We start from the raw sequence: 13,490 nt of genomic DNA on the forward strand, positions 1-13,490 counted from the left end.
TCAATGTAATCTCTAACAAATCTGCATATAATAATTAATATAAGGGGTGTTTTTAAAAAGTGGCATTACTTCAGGCCCCCCTCCCCCGCTCCTTACCAGGTAATATGGTAGCCGAAGTAAGGTGTTCCTGAGGTACGCTTGTTGTTTGCCATGTATTCGTCGATGAACTACCTGCCAAAATGACATGACTTGACGGCAGTTCGTATAGGACAAGCTTATATTCAATGTTATTAAATGGGTATATACATCGAAAGTAATCGATAAAAGAAGCAACAAATATAACCTTACCCCCCCCCCCCCCCCACGTGTATAGCTTCGAATAAAAGAAGCAACAAATATAACGCCCCTCCCCCCTACGTGTCTAGCTTCAAATAAAAGAAGCATAAAATATAACGCCCCCTCCTCTCCCCCCCTCCCCTACGTGTCTAGCTTCAAATAAAAGAAGCAACAAATATTACGCCCCCCCCCCCCCGGCCACTATGTGTCTAGCTTCAAATCACCTCTTGTTGTATCATCTGTTTGTAATCTCCTGAATTTCCCTGACTCTGTAGGATATGTAGGGTATGTAGGATATGTAGGGTCGTGATGCGCAACACCTGAAAATGTATTACTGTAGAAGTTATTAACACTAAGGAAGTTATTTCTTCAAGCACTTATCGGAAAAATTCAAACAATAAAACAATTCAAACCTATTTTCAAGAGAATCAGTTGCACCACCAGAAGAATCCGAACTCTAGTCAAGAATACCCGTTTCATATCAGAGTTATGAAATACTGGCTGCTGTTCCCTCTATTGAAACATGAACATTTTATGAACAACGCAGGGGTGTAGGAATGATTTCATCATGGGGGGCCAAATTTTAAATATTTTTTAGCCATAGCCTGAATTTCAAAAAATGTTCGGGCAAGGACAAAAGGAAATTGCGGCATGTGCAGAATCTCGATTTTTTCCCATTCTCCGCGAAAAATCGCGATTTTTCACGTTTGCCGCGACAAATCGCACATTTTCCTTTAAGTCTGAGGACCAAATTCGCGTATTTTCCTTCAAATCTGCGGGCCAAATATCACGTTTTCTATAAGTATATGAAACCAATCACAGCCTTCAGTAGTTTCCAGAAAAACTTTGAAAAATGTTGACTCGAAGTCATTCTCGATACGTAGCTCTGAAGGCAGAGCTCCCGCTTCCGAGCTCGTATTGGCAATTGCGAAGGGGAGGCCTGCCTTCCGAGATTGCATTACAAAGGGGAACCCTCGAGTCCAAAATCTTATATCGAAGGGTAGGTGCGGACTTCGAAAACCGAAAAAAAATATTTTCTGCTCATAATGATCAGGGAAGCATGAAACATGAATAAAAGTAGTTTCCAGAAAAATTGGGGGGGGGGGGGGCCTCCCCCGCTTCTTATTCCTTCTCACAATTTGAGAAGTAATGAGCATTTATTATGATAAGTGCGGGTAAGATATAATTATATCGATTTGAATTTTTTGACAAGACAAGATATTTTACTAAAGCAGACAATATTGAAGAAGGTCATGGAACTAGTTGGATAATGACCATTTTTTCTGAACGTGCCCGTGAGTATAATGACAAGCTATCATAAACTGAGTTATTATCTAATTTATTAAGGGTAACCGGAAGTATTTCGAACATAAATATGTCTTGTAAGGTATATAATAGCGATGCGTAAAGTTGCTGACGCAAGGGATCTAAAAATAAATTTGATTATTAATCTTACTATTATATGAAGCGAGACGATATATATGGGGGGTTCCGTACCATTTTACTGACACCACGGCATCAACTTTAACGCGACTTTCCACAAAAACCGTAAAAGATATACAACTGAAACTTTTTTGACTGGGTCAAATGTTTTAATGGCCTCAAAATCAGCATGAAAAAATAAAAAATTGGCCAAGAAATAGGAGTTTTAGAGCCCAAATTTTGGACCCCCAAGTGGTGTCAAAAACGCGAATTAAATAGGTAATAATTATTTTAGTCTCTTGAGTCTTGACACCATTTTTGGGTTATACGGGTTCCTACTAGTTGATATAATATGTTGCACAGTAAAAGTTTTGCACGGTTGACGTGCTTTATTTAAGATGGCTGAGGACGTGGTAAGCATAAAACTTGCTCAACTCAAAATCTTTAGCGCCGTGGAATGTCAAAGGATAACGAATCGCTGCAAAACATAACGTATAAACACAGTGTAGAATGTAGATGTTAGTCGACAACAGAAAGAAATGATCTGTCCATTACATTCTAATGATCACAGACTTAATTATACGCCGGCAGACATTTTTGAGTTCCTTAATTAATAGAATTATATTTTAATATAATTTAATTGATAATATAAAACCGATTGAATTGCTATGTCGGTTATATTCAAAATGTTGATAGAATAAAGGGTGGTCGACCCTGAACAGAAATTGAACAATTACGAATTTGTCTGCAAAATAGTTACGAACTGAATTATGAATATTCGATTCAAATGATAAGAACAGATTAAAAATGGAGTGGTTTTGTTTTACTGTCCTTAGTTCGGCGTTGTTACTGCCGACTTCGGGTCTGGTCCGATTCCTAGAATTAGTAAGATCTCATTCATTGTTCGGTTACTTAGATCAACTATTAGCTTATTAGGTACCTAAAGAACATTATTATTCATCCTACATCTTCAATAAATCACTCTAAAAGAAAGTGTTGCCAAACATAGGTGGAAAAGTAGCCAAACGTTTCAATATCTATCAATTTTTACATGAAATATCCTGTAGGTTGTGTATAATGTATAATGTATAATGTATTATGTAGGTGGTGTATAATGTATAATGTATATGTAGGTGGTGTATAACGTATAATGTATATATAATGTATAATATATCCTTTAGGTGGTGACGAGGAACCTGAACAAAGTAATCGAAGTGTCCTACTACCCGCTGGAGCAAGCCAGGAAGTCCAACATGAGACACAGACCTATTGGAATTGGAGTTCAGGTCAGTTGCAACTTGAAGTTAGTAGTCTTTGACGGCAGACGTATTAAACGGATTAAACGTTAATTAAACGTATTATCGAGAATAATATCAACATTTTAGTAAGATGTATCAGAAATCAGTTTACAAAGTTAATGCGATAAGTGTGATAAGTGTGAACATTTTCTATATCCCAATCGAAGTCTGCTCCCGTTTTTTAATTCACATTATTTTTATTTTCTCGTTTTAATAAATGTTCTCGGTGATACTCCTGCCGTCAAAAGGGACTATTTAGGGACTTTGTTTCAGGAGTGCATGATTTAACCACCCACATTCTCGATCTCCGTATTCATTCTTCTATTTTGACTATACAACTTATTGTATTGTTAAACTGTCTCAGGGTCTAGCTGATGCCTTCATTCTGATGAGGTATCCATTTGACAGTGACTCAGCTAAAAAACTGAACATTAAGATATTCGAGACTATCTACTACGGTGCCTTAGAGGCTAGTTCAGAACTAGCTGAAAAACTTGGACCTTACGAGACATACGAAGGTTAGTTTTATACAAAATAATTCATCCGTTATTATTAGTAATAGTAGTTATTTTTATAGAAATTAGAGCTAATTACATAATTGAGAGCTAATTACCATAATTACATAATTAATTCCAGGCAGTCCAGTTAGTAAAGGAGATCTTCAGTTCGACATGTGGGGAGTTACACCAACTGATCTCTGGGACTGGGCAGCTCTTAAGAAACAGATCAAGAGGTCAGTCAACTTATATAACTTATATAACTTATATAACTTATATAACTTATATAACTTATATAACTTATATAACTTTTATAACTTATATAACTTATATAACTTATATAACTTATATAACTTATACAACTTATATAACTTAGATAATTTGTATAACTTTCAATATAACTAATATCACTTTGTTTTGCACACTATAGTTTTTGATTAACAGCCCTTATAACTTGACCCCCCCCCCCCCCCCCCCTACATTAAATGTAATCTTTTTCTCAGAACTGGTATAAGGAACTCATTGTTGCTGGCTCCCATGCCAACCGCCAGCACAGCACAGATTCTGGGAAACAACGAGGCTATAGAACCTTACACCAGCAACATCTACCTCCGGAGAGTCCTGAGTGGAGAATTCCAGGTTTACTAGTTACCATAGTTACACTACTAGTTCCTAGTTCCAGGTTTACTAGTTACCATAGTTACACTACTAGTTCCTAGTTTAAGGTTACTTTGCTGGTTACGCTTCACAGTCTTTCTCCTAATTAGATGATTCATCTTAGACGAAGAACGTTCCTGATTTTTTGGCGGTTTGCCAAGATTTGCACGTACATTACTCAGCACATGTTTCAGGTGATAAACCAGCATTTGTTACGTGATCTGACTGATCTAGGAGTGTGGGATAGTGACATCAAACAACAGATGATAGCTGATAATGGGTCTATTCAGAGGTAACATATACTATTGTTTAGTAACTACCAAAGTCTTGTAATTACCAAGTAATTAAGTAATTAATTGTAATTATTGGATTTCTTAAAGGTTCTGATTCCTTGAAGTGTAGATGAAAGTATGATATATAATGTTTAAATCACTAATATGTATTAAGTTAAATGGTAGTTAATATGCAATGATTCAGGATAGAAGGTAATTAATATGCAATGTTTCAGGATAGCAGGTAGTTAATATGCAATGTTTCAGGATAGAAGGTAGTTAATATGCAATGTTTCAGGATATAAGGTAGTTAATATGCAATGTTTCAGGATAGAAGGTAGTTAATATGCAATGTTTCAGGATAGAAGGTAGTTAATATGCAATGTTTCAGGATATAAGGTAGTTAATATGCAATGTTTCAGGATAGAAGGTAGTTAATATGCAATGTTTCAGGATAGAAGGTAGTTAATATGCAATGTTTCAGGATAGAAGGTAGTTAATATGCAATGTTTCAGGATATAAGGTAGTTAATATGCAATGTTTCAGGATAGAAGGTAATTAATATGCAATGTTTCAGGATAGAAGGTAGTTAATATGCAATGTTTCAGGATAGAAGGTAGTTAATATGCAATGTTTCAGGATAGAAGGTAATTAATATGCAATGTTTCAGGATAGAAGGTAGTTAATATGCAATGTTTCAGGATAGAAGGTAGTTAATATGCAATGATTCAGGATAGAAGGTAGTTAATATGCAATGTTTCAGGATAGAAGGTAGTTAATATGCAATGATTCAGGATAGAAGGTAATTAATATGCAATGATTCAGGATAGAAGGTAATTAATATGCAATGTTTCAGGATAGAAGGTAATTAATATGCAATGTTTCAGGATAGAAGGTAGTTAATATGCAATGTTTCAGGATAGAAGGTAGTTAATATGCAATGTTTCAGGATAGAAGGTAGTTAATATGCAATGTTTCAGGATATAAGGTAGTTAATATGCAATGTTTCAGGATAGAAGGTAATTAATATGCAATGTTTCAGGATAGAAGGTAGTTAATATGCAATGATTCAGGATAGAAGGTAATTAATATGCAATGTTTCAGGATAGAAGGTAGTTAATATGCAATGATTCAGGATAGAAGGTAATTAATATGCAATGTTTCAGGATAGAAGGTAATTAATATGCAATGTTTCAGGATAGAAGGTAGTTAATATGCAATGTTTCAGGATAGAAGGTAGTTAATATGCAATGTTTCAGGATAGAAGGTAATTAATATGCAATGTTTCAGGATAGAAGGTAGTTAATATGCAATGTTTCAGGATAGAAGGTAATTAATATGCAATGTTTCAGGATAGAAGGTAATTAATATGCAATGTTTCAGGATAGAAGGTAATTAATATGCAATGTTTCAGGATAGAAGGTAATTAATATGCAATGTTTCAGGATAGAAGGTAATTAATATGCAATGTTTCAGGATAGAAGGTAATTAATATGCAATGTTTCAGGATAGAAGGTAATTAATATGCAATGTTTCAGGATAGAAGGTAATTAATATGCAATGTTTCAGGATAGAAGGTAATTAATATGCAATGTTTCAGGATAGAAGGTAGTTAATATGCAATGTTTCAGGATAGAAGGTAGTTAATATGCAATGATTCAGGATAGAAGGTAATTAATATGCAATGTTTCAGGATAGAAGGTAATTAATATGCAATGTTTCAGGATAGAAGGTAGTTAATATGCAATGTTTCAGGATAGAAGGTAGTTAATATGCAATGTTTCAGGATAGAAGGTAATTAATATGCAATGTTTCAGGATAGAAGGTAGTTAATATGCAATGTTTCAGGATAGAAGGTAGTTAATATGCAATGTTTCAGGATAGAAGGTAGTTAATATGCAATGTTTCAGGATAGAAGGTAATTAATATGCAATGTTTCAGGATAGAAGGTAGTTAATATGCAATGTTTCAGGATAGAAGGTAATTAATATGCAATGTTTCAGGATAGAAGGTAATTAATATGCAATGTTTCAGGATAGAAGGTAGTTAATATGCAATGTTTCAGGATAGAAGGTAATTAATATGCAATGTTTCAGGATAGAAGGTAGTTAATATGCAATGTTTCAGGATAGAAGGTAGTTAATATGCAATGATTCAGGATAGAAGGTAATTAATATGCAATGTTTCAGGATAGAAGGTAGTTAATATGCAATGTTTCAGGATAGAAGGTAGTTAATATGCAATGTTTCAGGATAGAAGGTAATTAATATGCAATGTTTCAGGATAGAAGGTAGTTAATATGCAATGTTTCAGGATAGAAGGTAGTTAATATGCAATGTTTCAGGATAGAAGGTAATTAATATGCAATGTTTCAGGATAGAAGGTAGTTAATATGCAATGTTTCAGGATAGAAGGTAGTTAATATGCAATGTTTCAGGATAGAAGGTAGTTAATATGCAATGTTTCAGGATAGAAGGTAGTTAATATGCAATGTTTCAGGATAGAAGGTAATTAATATGCAATGTTTCAGGATAGAAGGTAGTTAATATGCAATGTTTCAGGATAGAAGGTAATTAATATGCAATGTTTCAGGATAGAAGGTAGTTAATATGCAATGTTTCAGGATAGAAGGTAGTTAATATGCAATGTTTCAGGATAGAAGGTAGTTAATATGCAATGTTTCAGGATAGAAGGTAGTTAATATGCAATGTTTCAGGATAGAAGGTAGTTAATATGCAATGTTTCAGGATAGAAGGTAGTTAATATGCAATGTTTCAGGATAGAAGGTAGTTAATATGCAATGTTTCAGGATAGAAGGTAGTTAATATGCAATGTTTCAGGATAGAAGGTAGTTAATATGCAATGTTTCAGGATAGAAGGTAGTTAATATGCAATGTTTCAGGATAGAAGGTAGTTAATATGCAATGTTTCAGGATAGAAGGTAGTTAATATGCAATGTTTCAGGATAGAAGGTAGTTAATATGCAATGTTTCAGGATAGAAGGTAATTAATATGCAATGTTTCAGGATAGAAGGTAGTTAATATGCAATGTTTCAGGATAGAAGGTAGTTAATATGCAATGTTTCAGGATAGAAGGTAGTTAATATGCAATGTTTCAGGATAGAAGGTAGTTAATATGCAATGTTTCAGGATAGAAGGTAGTTAATATGCAATGTTTCAGGATAGAAGGTAGTTAATATGCAATGTTTCAGGATAGAAGGTAGTTAATATGCAATGTTTCAGGATAGAAGGTAGTTAATATGCAATGTTTCAGGATAGAAGGTAGTTAATATGCAATGTTTCAGGATAGAAGGTAGTTAATATGCAATGTTTCAGGATAGAAGGTAGTTAATATGCAATGTTTCAGGATAGAAGGTAGTTAATATGCAATGTTTCAGGATAGAAGGTAATTAATATGCAATGTTTCAGGATATAAGGTAGTTAATATGCAATGTTTCAGGATATAAGGTAGTTAATATGCAATGTTTCAGGATATAAGGTAGTTAATATGCAATGTTTCAGGATATAGAAGGTAGTTAATATGCAATGTTTCAGGATAGAAGGTAGTTAATATGCAATGTTTCAGGATAGAAGGTAGTTAATATGCAATGTTTCAGGATAGAAGGTAGTTAATATGCAATGTTTCAGGATAGAAGGTAGTTAATATGCAATGTTTCAGGATAGAAGGTAGTTAATATGCAATGTTTCAGGATAGAAGGTAATTAATATGCAATGTTTCAGGATATAAGGTAGTTAATATGCAATGTTTCAGGATAGAAGGTAGTTAATATGCAATGTTTCAGGATAGAAGGTAGTTAATATGCAATGTTTCAGGATAGAAGGTAGTTAATATGCAATGTTTCAGGATAGAAGGTAATTAATATGCAATGTTTCAGGATATAAGGTAGTTAATATGCAATGTTTCAGGATATAAGGTAGTTAATATGCAATGTTTCAGGATAGAAGGTAGTTAATATGCAATGTTTCAGGATATAGAAGGTAGTTAATATGCAATGTTTCAGGATAGAAGGTAGTTAATATGCAATGTTTCAGGATAGAAGGTAGTTAATATGCAATGTTTCAGGATAGAAGGTAATTAATATGCAATGTTTCAGGATATAAGGTAGTTAATATGCAATGTTTCAGGATATAAGGTAGTTAATATGCAATGTTTCAGGATAGAAGGTAGTTAATATGCAATGTTTCAGGATATAGAAGGTAGTTAATATGCAATGTTTCAGGATAGAAGGTAGTTAATATGCAATGTTTCAGGATAGAAGGTAATTAATATGCAATGTTTCAGGATATAAGGTAGTTAATATGCAATGTTTCAGGATATAAGGTAGTTAATATGCAATGTTTCAGGATAGAAGGTAGTTAATATGCAATGTTTCAGGATATAGAAGGTAGTTAATATGCAATGTTTCAGGATAGAAGGTATCCCTGATGAAATAAAAGCCCTGTACAAAACCAGCTGGGAACTATCTCAGAAGTGCATTATCGACATGGCTGCTGATAGAGGTACATTATACAGTATACATTATACATTATACATTATACATTATACATTATATAGTATACATTATACATTATACATTATACATCATTATACATTATACATTATACATTATACATCATTATACATTATACATTATATCGACATGGCTGCTGATAGAGGTAACTTCATAACATGGCCCATCGGGTTTTATTTACTATAATTACTACCATTGGTGTGGGTTTTTGTTTCTGTTCGATTCGTCTTATTTATAATAATATTCTTACCCCCTCCCAGGTCCCTATATCTGTCAGAGCCAGTCCCTCAACCTGTTCATGGCAGACCCTCAGCCTCGTAAGATTACCAGTATGCACTTCCACGCTTGGAAGAGAGGTGCGTGATTATCCTACTTTAATATCGCAGTAGTGAACATTATACAGTATACATTACTATCACCAAGATGTAAATCAGATCGAATTGAGACGCCGTTCGATCTAATTTCTCGTTCGATCTAATTTCTCGTTCGATCTAATTTCTCGTTAGATCTAATTTCTCGTTCGATCTAATTTACATCTTGGTGACAGTTATACATTATACATAATAGAGCTGATATTATTATTAAATAGCGGGAAAGTATGCTCATATTATCAAGGTAATGTGTCTAATTGAGGGGTAATTTCCACAGGATTGAAGACTGGAATGTACTACTTGAGGATTATACACTATACATTATACATTATACATTATACATACACAGGATTGAAGACTGGAATGTACTACTTGAGGATTATACACTATACATTATACATTATACATACTTAGGATTGAAGACTGGAATGTACTACTTGAGGATTATACACTATACATTATACATTATTCATTATACATACTCAGGATTGAAGACTGGAATGTACTACTTGAGGATTATACACTATACATTATACATTATACATTATACATACTCAGGATTGAAGACTGGAATGTACTACTTGAGGATTATACACTATACATTATACATTATACATACACAGGATTGAAGACTGGAATGTACTACTTGAGGATTATACACTATACATTATACATTATACATACACAGGATTGAAGACTGGAATGTACTACTTGAGGATTATACACTATACACTATACATTATACATTATACATACACAGGATTGAAGACTGGAATGTACTACTTGAGGATTATACACTATACATTATACATTATACATTATACATACACAGGATTGAAGACTGGAATGTACTACTTGAGGATTATACACTATACATTATACATTATACATTATACATACACAGGATTGAAGACTGGAATGTACTACTTGAGGATTATACACTATATATTATACATTATACATTATACATACACAGGATTGAAGACTGGAATGTACTACTTGAGGATTATACACTATATATTATACATTATACATTATACATACACAGGATTGAAGACTGGAATGTACTACTTGAGGATTATACACTATACATTATACATTATACATTATACATACACAGGATTGAAGACTGGAATGTACTACTTGAGGATTATGCACTATACATTATACATTATACATTATACATACACAGGATTGAAGACTGGAATGTACTACTTGAGGATTATACACTATACATTATACATTATACATACTCAGGATTGAAGACTGGAATGTACTACTTGAGGATTATACACTATACATTATACATTATACATTATACATACACAGGATTGAAGACTGGAATGTACTACTTGAGGATTATACATTATACATTATACATTATACATTATACATACACAGGATTGAAGACTGGAATGTACTACTTGAGGATTATACACTATACATTATACATTATACATACACAGGATTGAAGACTGGAATGTACTACTTGAGGATTATACACTATACATTATACATTATACATACACAGGATTGAAGACTGGAATGTACTACTTGAGGATTATACACTATACATTATACATTATACATACACAGGATTGAAGACTGGAATGTACTACTTGAGGACCAGAGCGGCAGTTAATGCTATCCAGTTTACTGTGGATCAGACTAAGCTTAAGGAACTCAAGGGACTGAGAAAGGAAAACGCAGTTCCGAAAACTGAGGAAAAGGAGAAGGTTTGTTTAAACGTGGAGAATAATATTTTTATGGTTGTGTTTATTAACGAGGTCTGATCGTCATTTTCTTACAGCTTTCGATGTCTGTGTGAAGGTAAAATGGTGACATTCTCTGGATCAGGCAGAGGTCGAGTGTTATCGGGATTACTTCTGTAGTAGTTGTACAATAATACTAAGGTAATGGGACTACTCAAGATGCCCACTACATGATGTTGCTATACCACTTTGACTTATGTCCCTTAAGCGCTTTTAACTACCGTTCACCGAACCTTGACTGCGGCTTTGTTAACTAGGTTTGGCCGGTAGAGGGTCCGTAGTAGTCCCATTACCTTGGTATTACTGTACAACTACTACAGAATGTGTTGATTGTTCAAACTGAGCTAGAGTTGATATGTCTTACCCTATCAGGACAGTGATAAGGTATCACGTGACAAATCAACAGACAAACATACAGACACACAGTATGCAGACAATAATGACAGCAATAAGTTATCCTTGCCGGAGAACTACGTTATGTCTCAACATGCCGCCAATCAACATGTTTTCAACAGTCAACAAGTTGAACATTATCAGCCTAGTTTGAACGAGCCGATCATACACCCTCAGCCGTTTCCTCAGAATTATCTAAACTCCCAAAGTTCTGTCCCAGATTATCAACATCCTGGCACATATGATCAACAGGCTATGTTCCCACTTCCAGCCAACCAGAACAACATGAATAACATCGGCCCTCAAAATCACAATTTCCAACTTGGTTAAACTCAGACAGAGACAATACAGATTACAGATACTGATTTTACGCAGTTTAACTTGAAGATGGTAGTGATGTAATGACGAAGTTGACTGACTGACTGACTGACTGACTGACTGACTGACAAACATTTTCACGTGTCATGTCTGCTTGGTTCGGTTTGCTTTACAAACTTTTCCTCCAGAAAGTCCTGCAGCAAAAGAGTAGAGCAGAGTTAGAGAAAGAAGCGATTGAAGCATGCTCCCTAGCAAACAAAGAGAACTGCCTCATGTGCAGTGGATAATGATTATGTAATTAATCAATTAGCTAATTGAGCAGTGACCAAGAGAGACTGATTTTTAACATTTTTACGTACAACGTAGTGTTACAGCCAATATTTATAGATCTTTTTATGTTTATTTAGAATTTTGCTTGCATGGATCTTTTTAAATTGTTTTCAAATTTCAATATTTATTTGATATTTCTACATTCGATTTGTATTTCCCTCTATTACATCTCCAATATACTAATTTCAATAAAAATGTGTTACATGTTAATCGACATTCAATCCAACCACAATCATGGTGCAGTGGCACATTTAAAATGATTGAATTTTTTATGCTGTCAATCGTATTATGTTATTTGAATATCTTTGCTACGGCTTAACTGGTTATCAATTATTATAATTCCTGTTTCAATTAGTCTGGGCACAAATAGACGGTGTAAGACAAGGTAAACCAGGGTATTGATTCTTGAAACGCTCCCGGTGGATTTTGAAAGAGATTTGAGGTTGTTTAACGGGTGATACTCGTAAAATATCTGTTCCATATATTGGACCGTCGACGAGTCCAACTCGGCGCGCGTCCTGGTAGGTTGTAAACCTACAAGAGGTTGTCACTTCAGACAAGACCGGCTTCAGATTTGCCATTGATATTGTGGACTTATCCCAAATCCGGCGCGCAGAGTTCAGCCCGGGGTTAATAAAATAATATTTGAATTTCTACAAGGCGCGCGCTTCGATACATATTATGTTGCATTTCGCGCTTGAAAAATGAAATGTTACCTAACTTGTTAATTGAATTTGACGATGTCAATTCTTCGCAGCTCGGCGAGGCCCAGTAGCCGATCTAGCGAGAAGCATTATCAATTATTGGATGCGCGGCCCAGTAACGCATCGCGCTAATATTCAACCTAACTTGCTAGTCTATTGCTCGCTACCGGCTACTGTCACGTACATTGTATATGCTCGAAAAGAGCACTGAGATTGGCGTGCCGGGTAAAATAAAGTGAAATGAAACGCGCTACTTCAAAAATATTTAAACGTGCATCATTTGTCATATCAGGTAAAACAATGAACAAGTATGTTTAATGTTGCACGAGGGGACTTTGGTTAGAGCAAGATCCGAAGGACTCCGACTCTTAACGGGTGATACTCGTAAATGGTAAAATATTTGTTCAAAATATTAGGACCGTCGACGAGTCCAACTCGGTGCGCATCCTGATAGGTTATAAACCTACAACTCCGACTCGCGCATTATCAATTATCTTGTCCATTGTTAATGGACTAATATTAACCCGGCGCGCACTTCTTCGTAGCACTTGCCTTCGAAAGAAAGCGGCTTACTATTATACTGGGCGGCGCTCAGCTTGTCATTCCACCGAATCTTTATGTTTATATAAACATAATAATTAATAATCT

At 34.6% G+C, this 13,490-nt stretch overlaps 1 protein-coding gene across 3 annotated transcripts in view; it reads left to right on the plus strand.

The window, feature by feature from the left end:
* LOC134818808 (ribonucleoside-diphosphate reductase large subunit-like) overlaps window positions 1–12,477 on the plus strand; it is a 124,851-nt gene extending 112,374 nt beyond the window's left edge. For all 3 annotated transcript variants that reach the window (XM_063828461.1, XM_063828463.1, XM_063828462.1), the window contains 9 exons: window positions 2,880–2,984; window positions 3,361–3,514; window positions 3,633–3,729; window positions 3,997–4,132; window positions 4,345–4,442; window positions 8,852–8,943; window positions 9,215–9,310; window positions 10,922–11,061; window positions 11,997–12,477. In XM_063828461.1, the coding sequence (XP_063684531.1) occupies window positions 2,880–2,984; window positions 3,361–3,514; window positions 3,633–3,729; window positions 3,997–4,132; window positions 4,345–4,442; window positions 8,852–8,943; window positions 9,215–9,310; window positions 10,922–11,061; window positions 11,997–12,095 (1,017 nt within the window). In that variant the 3' untranslated portion in view covers window positions 12,096–12,477. The remainder of the gene's footprint in view (window positions 1–2,879; window positions 2,985–3,360; window positions 3,515–3,632; window positions 3,730–3,996; window positions 4,133–4,344; window positions 4,443–8,851; window positions 8,944–9,214; window positions 9,311–10,921; window positions 11,062–11,996) is intronic.
* Window positions 12,478–13,490: the final 1,013 nt, after the last annotated feature.

The sequence above is a fragment of the Bolinopsis microptera genome, chromosome 7, assembly GCF_026151205.1.
Source record: "Bolinopsis microptera isolate Bmic1 chromosome 7, MBARI_Bmic_1.0, whole genome shotgun sequence".
Taxonomy (NCBI): domain Eukaryota; kingdom Metazoa; phylum Ctenophora; class Tentaculata; order Lobata; family Bolinopsidae; genus Bolinopsis; species Bolinopsis microptera.